Here is an 18016-nt window from a genome sequence, read left to right on the forward strand (position 1 = left end):
AAAGAGGAACATAAATACAAGACAATAACATAATGTGGAAACTCCAAAATCGACGAAAATTCCATGGTCGTTGTCAATATACTACCTGAGAATAACATTATGTTAAAGTTGTTACAACACATAACATGCTATCAACTAACTCAAGCCCCAGTATACTCACATCCTTTGAAACAAATATTTAACTACATCTCACAACACTCTTATACAAGAGTATAAGAGAACATAGAAAATCAAATATAACCTTAAAGTGTTTTTGACTGGTACATCTTGTAATAAAAACTTGAACATATACGTAGTCTCTGATTTCCTCTTCCATCACTAAACTAAGCGTTGTGGGACTTAGAAGAACTTTAATCTTATATATAGCCTTGTACTCCCTATTCCTTCACAAAATTAAGCTACGTGATACTTCTTCAACATGTATATTTTTAACCAACTCCAACAATCTCCAGATTGATTGAAGATAATACATTAACTTTTATTGTCTTCCCCAACAATCATAATCTACCATAAAGAGCATCAACATTTATATTTTCAACCAAACTCAACAATTTGGCTCCTCTTTTCGAGTTTAATCTTGATGATGAAGTGATTTGGATCGGACTTAGCAGAGCTTGTGTAAGGGTGGCAGAAAACACGGAAATGACCTACATTATCCAAGATATATTCGATATGGAATTTTACTTTTAGATGTTGTATAATTTTTTTTGTAATATTTAAATTTATTTATATTATTATATTGTATGATTAATAATAAATAAGTTTAATGAGAGTGCATTAGAGATAAATGTTGTAATTATAAAATATAGGGTTTAGGTATGTTTTTTATCTCTATAAAATTACCAAATTTTGTTTTTAGTCCCTTATAAAATAATGACATTTTTGGTCCCTACAAAATTATTATGCATGTAGTTTTAGTCCCTGTAGTTAAACCAATGTGTATTTTTGAATGATTATTTTACAGACATGTTTAGAACGTTATAAAAAATTCCTCGAGAAAGAAGAACTCAAAATTTGATTTCTAAGTTAAAATGTGTATTAATTTTATCATTATCTTTTGAAATTTAAAAAATTATATTTAATTCTTCTCATTTAAAAAATATATATATAATTTGTTAAAGAAATATTTTATAGTATTCTAAACACGTAGTAAAAAATTATTAAAAAATTTAAGGATAATTAAACCGTTTTCAAAATTCTAGAAAATAGCAGGACTAAAACTAAATGTATAAATATTTTGTAAGGACTAAAATATGTCATTTTTTTATAAGAATTAAAAATAAAATTTGAAATATTTATAGGGAGCAAAAACATATTTAACCCTAAAATATAACTCTCTTCTCTTTGATCAAATTAAACATCAAAGAGATTCATAATGCAATTGATAAAACTACAATTCTAATAGTTTTGAGGTTAAGATCCAATTCTTAAAATTTAAAAAAAAAAAATCATTTTCGTAGTTTTAAAATTATTTAATTATCATAAACAGTTGATTCAGAAACCTACCGGTTAACTAGTTTGACTAGTGAATAAGCCAAATTACATCAATTTTTATCAAATAGATTTACAGCTAACCGATTAGGGCGGTGCTTTATGGGCATATAGAACATTGTATAAAACGTCATTAGAATGTCTCCATTTTAGTCTAGTCTATGAAAGAAAGAAAATTGTCAACATAAAGCCTTGAAGAGCCTTGATTTATGTAGAAATTCAACTACTAAAATATCAAATTTATGATTTAGAGATTTAATGTCAAATAATTACGACTAAGTTACACAATGTGTTTAAAAATATAAACATGCATATGTAATAAGGATAAGGACAAATAAGTTTATATGAATAAGGATAAGGACAAATAAGTTTATAAATCTAATAACTCCAATTGTTATATTTTGTCAAAGAGCTGGAACACATTTTCAACTTATCACTTGTTAGAACCAAGTGACTCTCAAATATTAAAACCTATGTAGACTAATCAGATTAGTATGTAGCAGAACAAAGTGCAAAACTTAGAAGACAACCCTTAAACTGTCCATTAGTAGTGAAAATGTGCTGGTACATTCATTCTTGCAAATTAATGTTGGGAAAAACCTTATCGAATGAACATTTTTCTGAATTCGTCATTGGATTTTGGCTTTTCATCACCCTCTTCTGCTTTTGGTTTATTTGCAGTATAACCAAGTGGTCTGACATTTCTAGGCACGGCAAAAGTATTCTTCCCTTTAAACTGAACGTTGTTACTTCCTGGCTTTTTAGAAGACAACTTTGCATCTTTTGCCTCTGTTTCTTTTGATACTGAACCTTTTTTATCAGAATCATTGGTAGTATGTGCTGTAATTCACATGAACAAAGATAGCAGTTAATTCTTAAATCAATCAGAAGAGGAGGAAGGATTAGCAAAAAAATTGTCAATGCCTGAGACTTGAGAAAATATCAAAGTTTCTTATTATTAGTGTTTAATCTACTTGGTTTTTCTTTACAGTATAACTCTATACACTTATTGTTAGCGATCTTAGTTGAGTAGTTCGTGCCAACTTCTTATTGTTAGTGATAGTAGTTTTTCATAGTTTCAATCAGCTTTAGTGCAGGCTCAGTATCTGTTGTAACAGAATCAGCTACTCCTATTAACATTTTCTGTCTCCCCCCAACAAATTAACTTCTAACATTTTCTAATAAAGAAAAAGTAAGCAAACCCTTAACTATATTCATTAGTCATTGGAATACAACAGTCCAAACCTTGAGGTATATATCAAACAATCTCCAAGAAAGGAATTAATTTATTAACAGGTTGTGCTAATGTTATTGCATGTGTCTATGCAAATTAGGCTGGATGCTCACATGATCGTTGGTCAACCTCTTATTACAGTGTTCTTACTTCTTAATGAAGGGAATCATATTTCTTGAAAATCAAGAAACATTTGTTGCCACTAGCTCCAATGTGGGGGCAAAATATCAAGAAACATTTGTTGCCACTAGCTCCAATGTGGGGGCAAAATAATAAGCTATGACTCTTACTACATGTGAGCTTATTTGGTTGAAACAACTTCTCTGAGAGTTGACATTTTGCAAATTAGAAACCACAAGTCTCATTTCATTTGTTTTAATCTTGCATCATAATAGAAAGAGAGAATGGTTGAACTTTCATTTCAGTTGTAACTGAATTTCAATTGTGAAAAGTTAGTTACATCAGGTATCACAACTTGTTTATATACTACAAGTTGTGACCTGTAGTAGCCTGTAACTACTGAATACAAACTGCCAGGTGTCAGTAACATACTGACTGGCTCTAATGCTAAAGCTAACACTCTAATACCCCCCCCACAAACTCATGGGGAGCTAGCAACCCTGAGTTTGTGTCTGAATTCCAGGAACCTTGTTGAAGGAAGAGGTTTAGTGAGAGTATCAGCCACTTGATCAACACCAGGAATGTGAGCAACAGCAATGGTTTTGGCTATGACCTTCTCTCTGACAAAGAAGAGGTCAATCTCCATATGCTTGGTACGAGAATGTAAAATAGGGTTATGAGCAAGCAGAACAGCTGATTGATTGTCACAAAGAACAAGAGGCTGTTGAATAGCAATGCCAAGCTCAGTGAACAGTGTTTGAAGCCAGAGCAGGTCTGCAGTGGCTTGAGCCAAACTCCTATACTCTGCTTCTGTGCTGGATCTTGCCACTACAGGCTGCTTCTTGGACCACCAAGAGATTAGGTTGGGACCAAAGTAGATAGCAGCACCAGAGGTGCTCCTCCTATCATCTGGATCAGATGCCCAGTCAGCATCACAAAACACCTTGACAGGAGGTGGTTGGCTGGAGGTCAGAGGAGACAGATGCAGGCCATGAGACTGTGTACCCTTGAGATAACGAAGAATGCGTTTGACTGCAACCCAATGGGTCTCTAGAGGGTGAGACATAAACTGGCAGACTTTGTTCACAGAGAAAGCAATGTCTGGCCTAGTAATGGTGGCATATTGCAAAGCCCCAACTTGAGACCTGTACATGAAAGGGTCAGAGAGGGCAGGAGAGCCAGTCTTGGTGAGTTTGCAAGAGGATTGCATGGGAGAGCTGACAGGACTGCAGTCAGACATTTTGGTCCTGTGCAAAAGATCCCTAATGTACTTGGACTGTGTGAGCAGCATGGAGCCATTAGAGGTAGCCTTAACTTCTATGCCCAAGAAATAATCAAGATCACCAAGATGCTTGAGAGAGAAGGCAGTGTTGAGCTTGGAGATAATCTGTTGCAGCAGCTTTGAGTCACTTCCAGTGATGATTATATCATCAACATACACGAGGAGATAAATCACATGACCATTGGAGGAGTATATAAAAAGTGAGGGATCACATTTGCTAGGAGTGAAATGAAGAAGCACGAGAGCCTGTTGTAATCTCTCAAACCATTGCCTAGGAGCTTGCTTCAGACCATAGAGGGCCTTCTGAAGTTTGCAAACCAGTGAGGGATCAGAAGAAACAAAACCAGGGGGCTGTTCCATGTAAACCTCCTCAGTGAGCAATCCATTAAGGAAAGCATTGTTGACATCCAACTGTTGGATGGACCAATGTCTGGAGAGAGCTATAGTAAGAATAATTCTGATGGTAATAGGCTTAACCACAGGGGAAAAAGTCTCATTGTAATCAAACCCCTGCTGTTGGTGGAAGCCCTTGGCAACAAGCCTGGCCTTGTACCTATTAACAGAGCCATCAGGATTTTCCTTAATACGGAAAACCCATTTGCAGCCAATAGATTGTCTGTTAGGAGGGAGAGGAACAAGGGACCAGGTTTGATTCTTGCATAAGGCATCAAACTCAGCTTGCATAGCAGCTTTCCACTTGGCATCTGTAAGAGCCTGCTTAACAGACTTTGGCTCAGAGTGAGCTAGCAGCAAAGAAGGATGTAGTCTAGGCTGAGTGAAGCCAGCTTTGGCTCTAGTAGTCATAGAATGATTGTTGATAGGAATGTGAGCAACAGGGATGGCATTGAGAGGTATACTGGGAGAAGAAGAAGTAGAGCTAGGAGAAGTAGAGAGGTTTGGGGAAGCAGAAACAGTAGGAGACAAGGTAGGGTCAGAGCTGACAGGAGCAGGTGAAGAGGCTGACACAGGACTTGAGATAGGGACAGCTGTAAGAGGAGTAGGCATAGGTAAAGGAGTAGATTGAGAAGAAGATGAAGTAGGTAAAAGAGAGTGTAGAGAAGAGATACTAGAGGCTTTTAGAGAAGAGGAGGAATGAGAAGTAGCTGATTTTGAAAACAGCTCTAGAAAGGGAAACCTAGACTCATTGAAGAGGACATCCTTGGATATGTACATTCTTCCAGAGGGAGATAGACACTTGTAACCCTTGTGGGAAGTGGAATAACCCAAGAACAAACACTCATGAGATCTAAACTCAAGTTTGTGGGCATTGTAAGGTCTCAATAGAGGGAAGCAAGCACAACCAAAAGCCTTTAAAAATTTGTAGTCAGGAGCAGTTTTGAACAGAAGAGTATAGGGTATTTGAAACTGCACTGAAGATGAGGGAAGTCTGTTAATGAGGTAGACAGCTGTGGTAAAGGCAAAGTCCCAGTAGGTCAAAGGTAGAGCAGCATGACTCAACAAGGTAAGGCCTAGGTCAACTATGTGCCTATGCTTTCTTTCTACCACACCATTTTGGTGATGTGTGTGAGGACAAATAACCCTATGCTGAATGCCCAGATCTGCCAGAAATTTGGAAAAGGGCCTAAATTCTCCACCCCAATCAGATTGAATAGCCTTAATAGGATATCCAAGCTGTAACTCAACTAGGGCTTTAAACTGTTTGAACACATTGAGAGCATCAGCCTTAGATTTCAGTAAATACAGCCAAGTGAATTTGGAAAAAGCATCAACAAAGGAGATATAATAATGAAAACCTTGAGTAGAGGATTGAGGGGAGGGACCCCAAAGATCACAGTACACAAGTTCAAGAGGAAAATGATATGTAGTTTGAGACAAGGGAGAGTGTAATCTATGAGCTTTACCAACACAGCAGGCAGCACAAAAAGTATCAAGATTTTTATTAGAATGAGACAAATTACAACTTTGTAATACAAGTTTCAGCACATGAGCATTAGGGTGGCCTAGCCTAAGATGCCATACATTGGATAGGGAAGGGGAAATAGTAGTAGCCTGCACACTAGGCACTATTTTATTTGTACTAACTAAGGAAGAAGGAGGCTTGGAACTGACAGGAGACTGAGTAGGCTTTGAGACAGCAAAAGGAGGAAACTCATAGAGGCCATCAGGACCAACTCTACCAACCAGAAGAACAGCATTAGACACCTGTGATTTAACAAGACATGTGTCAGAAGTGAACAGAAAATAGACTTGATTATCCCTACAAAATTGACTAACACTGATGAGATTTTTGGTAATTGAAGGAACATGAAGAAGATTTTTAAGTGTGAGAGGTGTGTGAGATTGGCAAGTAGAGAAAAACTGACTAGAGCCAGCTGAATTGATATGCAGACCTTGACCATTTCCTATAAAGATTTGGTCATGGCCTTCAAAAGGAGTGTGCTGTTGGAGATTGTTGGCATCATTAGTGACATGAAAGGAGGCACCTGAATCAGGGTACCAAGTGGCAGCAGCCTGAGGTTGGGCAGCATTAGCAATGAAAGCACTAGGAGTCAATGTAATAGCAGGTCTAGCTTGTGGTGTAGCACTGGCAGTAGGTCTAGTCCAAACATTTGCAGGAATTTGAGCATAAGCAACCTGAGGAGGAGTCCACTGCACAGGTGCAAAAGGAGTGCTAGCATAGGCAACTTGAGGTTGAAACTGTTGATTATATCTATGCCAACAGTTCAAGGCTGTGTGACCAGCTTTGGAACAGACTTGACACTGAACACCAGAATTTCTGCCTCCTCTACCTCTACCACCTCTGCCACCTCTATAGGACCTTCCACCTCTGAAGGAAGCATATTCAGGCTCAGGAGAAGGAGAAGCAGGAACAGAGGGAGTAGATTCAACAGCACTAACCGTAGGAGTTTCAGAAGCTGGAGGTTGGGATGAAGCTTGAGTGAGATTCAACGAAGCCAGATCTGGAACAGAGGTTTTCTTGAACTTGTTCAACCTTAGTTCATGAGCAATGAGAAGAATCTCCACTTCATCTAGATCCATATCTCCAAACTTACTCTCTACAACCGACACAACCGAAGCATACTCACTCGGTAATCCTTCAAGGATAACATCAATGTGATGCGTGGACGGAACAGGATCACCAATCGAGGCTAAAGCATCAACAGTTTGACGAATCTGAAGCAGATAATCAGAAATTGATTGCGAATCCAGAGAAGCAGAGCGAAGTTCAACGCGAAGTTGTCTTGCTCGTGCACGAGTTTGCTTTTGGAAGTAGTTGAACAACCGATCCCAAAGTTGATGAGAGTGAACGCATCCAATGACGCGAGACATGATTTCGCTGGAGAGCGTCGATTGCAACCACGACAAGAGTAGCTGATCTTTTTGAAGCCACGAAGAATAGAGAGGATTGACGATACCTTGAAGACGATCGTCATCGGAGAGAAATTTGGGAGGAACACGCGCACAAACCACCAGATCTGTGAGATTGTGTGCATTGATGTAAGGCTCCACTTGCTGACGCCATAGATGGAAGTTTTTGTCGTCGAGTTTGTATGCGATCTTCAGCGCAAACTGAAGACGGCGTGATTCGTCCATCACCGCCGCAGACGGCGCCGCCGGAGACGAAACGTGAGCGGAAGAGGGAGATCCTGGCTGTGAGTCCATGGATCGGAGAAGCTAAACTGATACCATAATAGAAAGAGAGAATGGTTGAACTTTCATTTCAGTTGTAACTGAATTTCAATTGTGAAAAGTTAGTTACATCAGGTATCACAACTTGTTTATATACTACAAGTTGTGACCTGTAGTAGCCTGTAACTACTGAATACAAACTGCCAGGTGTCAGTAACATACTGACTGGCTCTAATGCTAAAGCTAACACTCTAATACATCAATACATAATGAATCCAGCCTAAGCTTCCATTAGCGGACTACACATAAAGACTGATTGTCATTTTAGTTGTGAAAAGATACTTATGGTAAGATTATTACATCTTTTGGGATTTTTAATCACCAACTAGAAGATTTCTACAACAAGTCCCTTAGATTCTAAGATTTTTTTACAAGAAAAGTCTGAGATATCTTATCTATGTAACAAGTTGGATACATTCGACTTATATTCACAAGCTTTAGGAGAAGGGCTGTTGTTGGAAAATATTATGTTCAAATGTTGAGACTTTCTGATGTATATATTGTCATTAGATAATATGGAGATAACAAATGCTGATTTTTTTTCCTTACAAAGTTGGCTGTACATATTTTTATGAAAAATAAACATGTGAGCTCAATTTCTCAAGTCTTTCAGAAACAATTTCAGATTTTTTTTCCTTAAATTCAAACGTATATTCCTGTAGGTGCTTGTCTAAAGTAAAAAAATAAAATAAAAAAATCAAAGAAGAGTCTTACCATGTTCTGTATTTTTTGGATCAGAAGTATCCTTTCCACCCCGCTTTGGGTCAGATCGAGCAATACTTAGCTTTTTCCCAAGCAAGGTGTTCTTGTTCTTAGCTACTGCTGCGACAAGGTGCTCATCATCCAAAAAGTCCACATAAGCTAGTCCCTTCATTGATATCAAGATAACAATTATATACCATTCACTTGTCCTAATGCAAGGCTATCAAGATAACAATTATATACCATTCACTTGTCGTAATGTAAGGTGACCCAAGCACATGGTTTACTATTACTTATATTTTGTGTTTCGATTAAAAAATAGAAGTAGCACAGTATATGTTAGTTCTCTCATATATTTAAATATACTCCCAGATTCAACTAAGCCACTGGTTAATGTTAATAAGTTTGTCAGAAATGGCCTAAGTGAGGACAACAACCATAAATGTAAGAATTCTCGTGAGCCGGGTGTAATTAGATTTTCGAATAAGGTGTGTAAAGTGTGGTTCCTTGCCTAGCTCACAGAGGAAGGCCTCCTTCTACACCCATGCTCCCCAACATAATATATAAGGAAAAATAAAGTTAAGGAAAAATTCCTGAAATAGCATGGCTTGAAACTTAAGGCAACAAACCTCCCTAAATCCCGCCTCATGCACTCGACTAGATAAACCTATGAAGGGGGCTTTCTCCAAAATGAAGTCCACTTTAAAATTTTAGTCAAACAAGTCAGTTTACTTTAAAAACCAATTAAGGCAACCAAAAAAAAAAGTAAAAGAGGGGGAGATAAAGAACTATTAATTTAGTACCCTGGACTTTCCAGTGAACTTGTCATGTAGGATGCGGATGGCAACAATTCCACCGATATCACTGAAGAAATCACGAATATGCTCATCATTTGCCTGCAATAACACAGCCCATTAGTCTCTATCTCTCCCAAACACGCACACACTAAGACAGGCTAAGAGCTCTATTTATAATTTACCGTATGATGAATATTTGAAATAAAAGCAGTGCACTGGTCAGAGTATGCCCGGTGTTTTCCAACGATGAGCTTTTGCTCACTTGGGTTATCATCAGATTTTCTTTTTTTCTGATTGGCCCCTTCCACTTTTGTCCCCTGAGGAGAGTTCTTCACTTGATATTTATTATCCTCGGGTGCTTTTGTTACTTTTCTACCAGCATCTTTTTTTCGCTTTGCTGGAGACTGCTCATCAGCTATATCTGACCCCAACTTTCTTTTGTCACGTACGTTTCTCCTGGAATTATTTTCACTTTCCTCTACTGACTTGGATTCCTGCTGCAACCTAAATAAACGTAGCTCCTCCAGGCGTGGTGTAACCTGCGGAAAGACAGACCTCAAAAAACAAATCAGCAGACCAACCCTGTTATTAGCTGCTAATCTTTCCATTCAATTGTCATTCAAGTTCATGGAATATGGCTAGTCATATCATTAACTGTCTTACTAAATGACAAAGAATAGTACAAAAGTAACCACTACTAGAATGCCTCATTTTTAATAAACTTAGGTGCCCGGGAACCCAGTGTTACAACAGCGCCATAGGTCCTACATTTACAGTGCTGACCCAATGACACTCAACTGGATTTTTACATGGAGGTAAAGGAACCAAAGACCAAGAGTGGTTTGATTCTAAAGCTTGCATTTCTTCAACTATTGCATGTAGCTACCCTGGATGGGGATGAGCTATATGCCCAGTTTAAGGAAAAGAAATAAACGACAAGGAGAAGGTGAAAGCATATTGAATAGGAAATAGACGATGATAACTTGCAAAATTATAAATGGGGCGAGGATTATGAGTGAATTGAGTACCTTTACAAATAGAAATTGGGAAGTCTGAAAGAAGACTAGTTCAGAGAAGCTGGAACAAGAGGACTTTGAAAATAAAGAAGGGTGAAGTGGAAAGAATTGAGAATTTTGGGAGGAAGGGGTTTTTGAGGGATTATTTTTCTTCATAATTCTAAATCCTCCTAATTTTGAGAAATTGAAAATTGTTTTCTCAGCTTTTTTTCTCACCATCTTTTGCATTTTCTCATTGATTACAAACTTTAGCATTTTTAAGAGGAAAAAAAAAAGGAATGAATGTACCTTTTGTAAAGCATGATCAAAATCTTCCAACTTGCCAAACTCCCTCTCAAAGCGTAACCATGAGTTGCAAATGTCCTGAATGATTCTGTGTTTTAGGAAGGGAAGGTATCATCTAATCCAAACAGTATTGAAAAGCAAGTAAAATGTAACCCATAAATATTGTATACACACGACAATTGAAATCCTTTAATCATTTTCTCTTGAATAAAAAATACTGACTGATTTCAAAGTTTCCTGTCTTGGACAAATGAGTTGAACAACTAAATGATTTTGTTATGGCACATCTATTTCAATTTTTATAAATTGTTGATAGAACCTGGTATCAAGAATGTATTTACTAAATAACAATAGAAGTTTATCAAATACTCTCTGGTTCAATGTTTGCACCAATGCCTTTGTAGCGACCGCAACGGGTCGCATTCAGAGCGATTTGCAGCCTCGATAGTTCCCCCAACAAAAATGCAACACACCAAACTGTTGTGTTGCAACAAAGCTCCCCGCCGCAACACAAATTTGTGAATGAATGCAATTTCGTTGCATTTGAAATTATAGAATAAAGTGGCAATGTTTATAGAAATTAGAGAAGCTTAGTGTACCTCTGAGCCAGTCCCGGAAAACCTTTTACTATAGCATCTCTTGTATATGGACCTTGCTTCATTTATGTGGCCCAATTCAAGTTCCATGGCTATATAACCAGTCCATGCCTCCCACATTGAACCACTGCATAAAATAAGTCAAAAAGTATTTAGAGTTGGATAGGATGAATAACACATAACAAAAGCATTTTTTACAATAAACAAAAACATTTAACTATGAAAGGATTTAAAGTAACATTATCAGACCATGTCTTAAGAAAACTCTCCCAAACTCCACGAGCTGCAGTTATATCTTGTCCAAGTTTTGTTTCTAAATGGGCCCAATAAGCATGAAGATGTAACAATTCATTTGTATTCTTCATGTATGGTGACAAGTAATCTGATGCACGCTGGTAAAGGCAAATGGTTAGATATAGTTCTATTGACAAATAATACATACATTTCAAAAAGGAAACATTTGGCAACAGCATGAGTTGATTAATTGGTGAAAACCTTATCTCTTGCAACAAGCTTAATTTTAGGTTGTGGGAAATATTCATGTATCTTAACAAAGAAAAGGAACTACTGTAAAAAGAACTTTGAGCTTCAAAACAAGGCATAATTAGTAGAATTTCCACCGGGGGAATAATCAGTATAGATTATTGAAATAACTGATGACCAAAATAACATCAAGCCCTTATGTGAATACTGAATACCCTTGCTAAATGCTAGATTTTAGTTAAAGATTAACAGCACTGTATTCTTATATATAGCCCCTAAACTAGTTTAATGCATTTCTATAGATTCACATACAATATATCCTTGGACCCAAGGTAGTCAAAAACGAGAGCTGGATCGTAAGATCTTACGTGCTGGGAAGGGAAATTAGTGTTAGGATCTGGGAAAAATCGTTTTTGGTTGCTGCCATAGTCAAGATCGGGTTTTTTTAGTAAGATCGTAAAAAAAAATTGCTGGGCCTTTTTTTAAATTGGGCTTTTAAACTAGGTCGGGGTTTTTTAAGTGAAAACCAGTTTTTATTTAACTTACATTCCTAACCCTAAAACAGAACAGAAACAGTGCTCTTCTCATTCCATTCACAAAAATTTCTGCTCTTCATTCTCTTCATCTTCACGAAAACTTCTGCACTTCATCTTCTCCATCTTCAACTTGTATAGCCGTGCTATTCTGTTTGCGCCTGCTATTCCCTTTTCCCCGAAAATATCAAACTTCTGTTTATTTTCTCCCTAATTAATGGCTTCTCTTGGAATGAAAAGCGACTCAGCTTGGGAATACTGTGTTTTAATTGATCCAGCTTCAAAAAAGTGAAGTGTAAGTTCTCTAAGGGTGAGTTTACAGGAGGTGTGTATAGTTTGAAGCATCATTTGGACAGAACCAGAAACAATGTTAGGCCCTTGTTAAGAAATGTGGTTGGGCCTAACTCATCCCTACAAAACCGGTTTGTAGGGTAAGGATTGCCACCACTTATGAGGACATGTTCAAGTCAAATATTGTCCGATGTGAGACTCTTAACACACCCAGCCCTGTTTAGCTGTTCCAGATGACATCAAAATAATAATGTTGGACTATGTTAAGCCCGGTTTAGCTGTTTAGATGATTTAGATATTGTTGAAGATGATGCCATTGAAGTGGAAGAGAATGAGGATGAGGAGGGAGATTTATATAACTATCATGATATAGGAATGCATAATATCTTAGATGATTAGACTTATTTGTTATATTTATGTTTTTTGAGCTACTTACGTTGAATTTGATCTTTTAAGCTTATATGGAATGATGGTTATGAATTATTAATTAGAAAGTTGTGATTTATAAGTTATTTTGTTCATGTATTATGTTTTTGTTCATGTGAATTTACCATTTTGTCCTTCAGTAAGATCTTAAGTGTGGTGCTACGATCCTAGCTTTACGATTTTTCACAAGCCGTCTGATCTTACTTAAGATCCCGTGCTTGACTACCTTGCTTGGACCGCCCAGATATCCTTGGACCGCCCAGAGACTTGGTGAAAATATCAGCTAACTTATCATTCGAGTTTATAAAGGATGTAACATTTTGGCCATTAAGAGTTTTCTTACTAAAAAAGTGCCAATCAATATCTACGTGGTTAGTATACTCAAGGAAAACTTTATTGGATGTGATATCTAAAGTTGCTTGGTTATCACAAATAAGTACATTGAATTAGCTAAGAACACTAACTCATCAAAAAGTTGTTTCAACCAAATAAGTTCATAGTGAGAGTCATGGCTCAATAAATCATATGTATCAAATTTAGCAACAACACTGCTTTTTTTATCCCAAAAATAACATTCCTCCAAATAAGAACACAATATCTAACTGTGATATCCAACCCAATCTGCATTTGTATCTACAGCAACGCTAGCAAGATAACATAACAAAAGAAAGTAAATTAGGGAAATATTTCAACATTAATATTTGTCACGCATATGGTTTAAAATTGTGGATACTTCAAAAAATAAAGGAAAAACTATTATTAATTAAGATGACACTAATAGACATTTTACAACCATGCTCGAAGGGGTTTAAACTCTGTCCATTGGTGTTACAAGGTCAAACTCTTACCACTAAGCTAACACGTACTAGTTTTGGTTTTTCAAATATTATTTTGTGCGAGAGTTTACAAGTCTAGTCATTGGATATTCCACCGAGTCTTGTAGACTCTCAGCTTGACAACCTCAATAACAAGAACATAAATGACTTGCTACAGATTTAGCTTGATAGAGATGCTAAGATGTTTCTTGGGAAACTAATAGAAGTGGAAGTACCAACAGCTACTACAAAAGTCATTTTGCAATAAGGCAATAAGTGGAATAAGATAGCTAGCTACGTAAACCAAACAACAGTTGTATTTTGTAATTCTTACGAATTGTGATTGGTCATAACTCAACCCTACAAAACCAGCTTGTAGGGTGAGGATTGGAGCGTGGAAATAAATGGTGGGTGGCCCGATAGTGAAAACCTAATAACAGGTGGTCCACCGGATCTTAAACGAGGCTCTTGATACCATGTTAAGAAATGTGATTGGGCCTAACTCAACCCTACAAAACCTGCTTGTAGGATGAGGATTGCCCTCACTTATAAAGACATGTACAGGCCATATATTGTCCGAACGAACCAAGTTTTTAGAAAGTTCATTAGATCTTGGTACATTTTATTTTAATTGTCTGAGGTATTTTTTATCTCCCTTTACCTCAACCTATCATACTTTCCCCCTAACTTCTTGGATTCTATGGTCAAATTGTGTTAGTTGAGTAAATGGAGGCAGAGTGAGACCATGAAATACTCTTAACGAGACAATAAAAAAGATGGAATGGAAATCAACAAGACCATTTTCATTATTAACTCCCACTTATCATTAATAGAATAGGTTTTATGCAACAGAATGTTAATTTTTGGATAAGATCCACATGATTCATGTGTCACAATAAATCTAACCTGGAAGGTCTCCTTTATTGTTTTATATTCCAATGGATCCTCTCCTCTGTTAAATGTAATTCTTCTCCTTAAGCCATCTACCCGGGTGAGAAACAAATCAAGATACTGAAACAAAAGTGTATATTAAACAGTTTACAAATGCAATATATATTCTTGATATTTATGGAAGTAAAGGGAAGCAGGCAGATGGAATTCAAACAAGACAAAATTACAAGCACTATAGAGAATGAGGCAAACAAGCTAAATTAAATATCAGGCATACCTCATCTAAAGTAGGAAAGGTGCAGTGCAAGGACTTCTCAAATATCTGAAATCAGTAAATCGGCTATAATTAACACTTTAAAATATGAAAAAATATTTCTGCAAGCAGGTCTTGTAAGTTTGGTGATTTATATACCAAAAGAATTTCCTTCTTCAATTCATTCAAATAGTCAACCAAAATCTTTGAGCTAGGACAGAAAATCAAAATGCAAATTACAGGCATGCTGTTGGAAGGAGGCGGCACTTTGCCACTCCTTGAGAATAATAGAAGAGAGAACTTAAACAATTAACTCAAGCATTACTATAATCTCTAGAAGACATAGATACATACAATAGGATGACATGTTTATTGTAGACATATTATCATATTACATACAAGCACATATTTAAGAGAATTGTGTGGGGCATTACGCATATATATATATATATATATATAGGGTTGTCAATAGCAGTCCCAGTGACAGGATGGCATGCAACTTCAACATGTTATGCACATATAATTAAACCAAGAGATGATGCAATTTTCTCCAATAAACCATTGAAGGTAAGAGGGTTATTTGCATCAAAAAAGAATAAGAAAATCTATAAAGGAAACTTGTATACTATGGTTGCCATCTGCTATATCGGTTTAGGGGACCAGCCATATGTCTTGTGCATGAAGGCTGTGAAGTTGACTGAAGTACTATTCGAGTTTTAGTACATCACAGCAACTAGAACTTGCATGTTTATAATTAAACCAGAGATTATGCAATTTTCTCATCAATAAACCATTGAAGGTAAGAGGGTTATTTGCATCAAAAAAAGAATAAGAAAATCTATAAAGGAGACTTGTATCCAAAATCATACTTCAGCCAAGTCTTTCTCAGAAGCATGACCGCGCTCCAAAGAAAGCATAAATCGAACCCAAAGTTCTCCGACCCAAGGGCAGTTCTTAGTGGCCCTAGAATATACATTGCTGACAATTTTACCAACCTGGAAAAGGAAAGGAAAGGGAACAATAAATTCATATTATAATATTGGGCATAGGAAATGGGTGTTGTGAAGCGACGATAATGACAGCAGAGAGGGGACTAGAAACCTTCAAAGTTTTGTCCAAATAGCGAGTATAATCAAGCCAGAGCTCAGGTGATAAAGGAAAGTCGGCAATGGCTCGCTCGTATAGAACTTGAATTCTGGCAGGCGTTCCAGAAGACTGCTCAAATTTCAAATAGTTCTGCAATACAATTCTCAATTAAAATGAAGATAACTAAATAATATATGTGGAATCTATCTCGTACAAATAGATAGTATAGTATTTAGACTTAGAGACATACCATGTACTGTTGTAGTCTTTCTGAATCAGAAATATCTTGGCTGGAAATCTGTTCTTCAAGATGAACGCGAGCATTATACATCTCCAAGGCCTTCTGGTATGCTGATGCAACGTGAGGATAACTATCAATCAGGTCAATGGATACGTCATGAAAATTTCCTAGTTCCACCTCCCAAGTCTTATAGGCAATAAGTGTTGAATTCATGTCAGCAAGGGGGATAGACAACTGGCGATGAAATAAACTTCGAATCAGTTGAACTTGCTTTTCTTTTGCCTGCAACACAAGAACGGAATTCACTTCTGGTAACAAAAACTATCAAGAAAGATTTATGGTAATAGTAGAGACAAATATTCTAACCTGCCCATCCGATTCATCAATGGTCAGAAGTATAGCCTGCTCATATAGCCTATATGCTTCCCATATCCGAGTGCCTTGTGCAACATGCAAACCAGCAGCGGTAAGAGCCCTTTCAAAGAGATCTCTTGCCTTAGAAATACCAGCGGGTGAACATTGGTGTACCACTGGATCAAACTCTTGGACAAAATCAAGGTAATCACACCATAGAGAGACAGACTGAAATGTAGGAAAATGCAAGTTTGTATTTAACTCAGAAGTGACAAATAAAGCGAATGTGTTGCACATTAACTACTTAATTTTGTAAATGTACCAGATAATCAAATGTGGCGCGTTCGTAAAGCTGAAGAACTCTAGAGAAGGCCTCTGGGCTGCAGGGAAAGAGTAGAGTTAAGAAATAGCTAAATCCGGATAGTGGGGAAACAAAAGAGAGATTAAGATGGAACAGACCGAGAAGCGGCGTGGAGAGAAAGTTCATCTTTGATCCACTGTTGCCACAAGGTAGGGGTCAACGGGAAGATTTCACTCATAAGTTCCCTTGCTTTTGTGAGTCTCTCAACATCAGCCGATTTCCTAAGAATGTTTATATACTGATGGAAATAACAAGTGTAAGAATTTGATTGAAATAGTAAATTAGAGGGGAAAAAAGGGAAATTACTTGCAAATGAGCATCGTAGTTGTTGGGGTTAGCGGCAAGCTCGGTCTGGAGAGATTGGAGCTGGATATTCTGCTGAGCCTCATCCTCGGAATCGGAATCGGAATCAGACATTGGTTCGTCTTTCTCCTGCTGTTCTGAGGCTAGGGTTAATGTCTCCTCCTCCATTGCCTGCGCTTCTGAGGTTAGGGTTAATATCTCCTCCTCCATTGCTGCTTACTGATATGTTCCGTTTCGTATCGCAACCGCCGGGGTCAGGGTTTTGCTCGTCTAGCTTAAAACTCCGCTTTATATTTACTTTTTTATATTAATAATTATAATAATTATAATGTCTGGTTAACTTAAATCCTGGAATTTTTTATCTAAATAATTAAGTTTTTCAAAAAAAAATCATCAAATAATTAAATTTTTCCATTAATTTTCAAAGTACTCGTCTTTTAAAAAAAATGACAATGCAAGCATATGTAAATTCAATTAAATTAGCAATTGTGTCTCTTTCATATCACTTTAAATTGTTTTTAAATAATTCACTGACTTTGATAGAATGTTAACCTTCTAAGTTCATCCTATATAAACTAACATGCATATGTTTCATGTATCTCTTTCATATCACTTTAAATTGTTTTCAAATAATTCATTGGTTTTGACGGAGTGTTAACCTTAAAAGTTCACCCGCATCATCGTATTGGAATAACTCATCATCGCATCAGAAGACTTTTTTCCACTATTTTATATTCTTAGTTCTACCACTGAACAATGGCACCGCTAATGGGAATTGACTAATTCCCTTGAAACTCTACGAGAA

The 18016-nt window shown here is 36.9% G+C and overlaps 1 protein-coding gene across 1 annotated transcript; it reads right to left on the reverse strand.

Annotated features, from left to right (window-relative positions):
• Nucleotides 1–1816: 1816 nt before the first annotated feature.
• LOC131640841 (uncharacterized) lies at nt 1817–17503 on the reverse strand. The gene is made up of 16 exons (XM_058911217.1): nt 17215–17503; nt 17007–17146; nt 16870–16927; nt 16560–16775; nt 16203–16475; nt 15968–16102; nt 15736–15861; nt 14891–14935; nt 14629–14733; nt 11424–11566; nt 11178–11301; nt 10582–10656; nt 9460–9816; nt 9284–9376; nt 8493–8646; nt 1817–2331 (listed from the first exon to the last, which is right to left on the reverse strand). Exons 1-16 carry the CDS (start codon nt 17419–17421, stop codon nt 2093–2095), a joined length of 2490 nt encoding a protein of 829 aa, XP_058767200.1. The 5' UTR covers nt 17422–17503; the 3' UTR covers nt 1817–2092.
• Between the last annotated feature and the right edge of the window lie 513 nt (nt 17504–18016).

This window comes from Vicia villosa, unplaced genomic scaffold (assembly GCF_029867415.1).
Source record: "Vicia villosa cultivar HV-30 ecotype Madison, WI unplaced genomic scaffold, Vvil1.0 ctg.003335F_1_1, whole genome shotgun sequence".
NCBI lineage: Eukaryota > Viridiplantae > Streptophyta > Magnoliopsida > Fabales > Fabaceae > Vicia > Vicia villosa.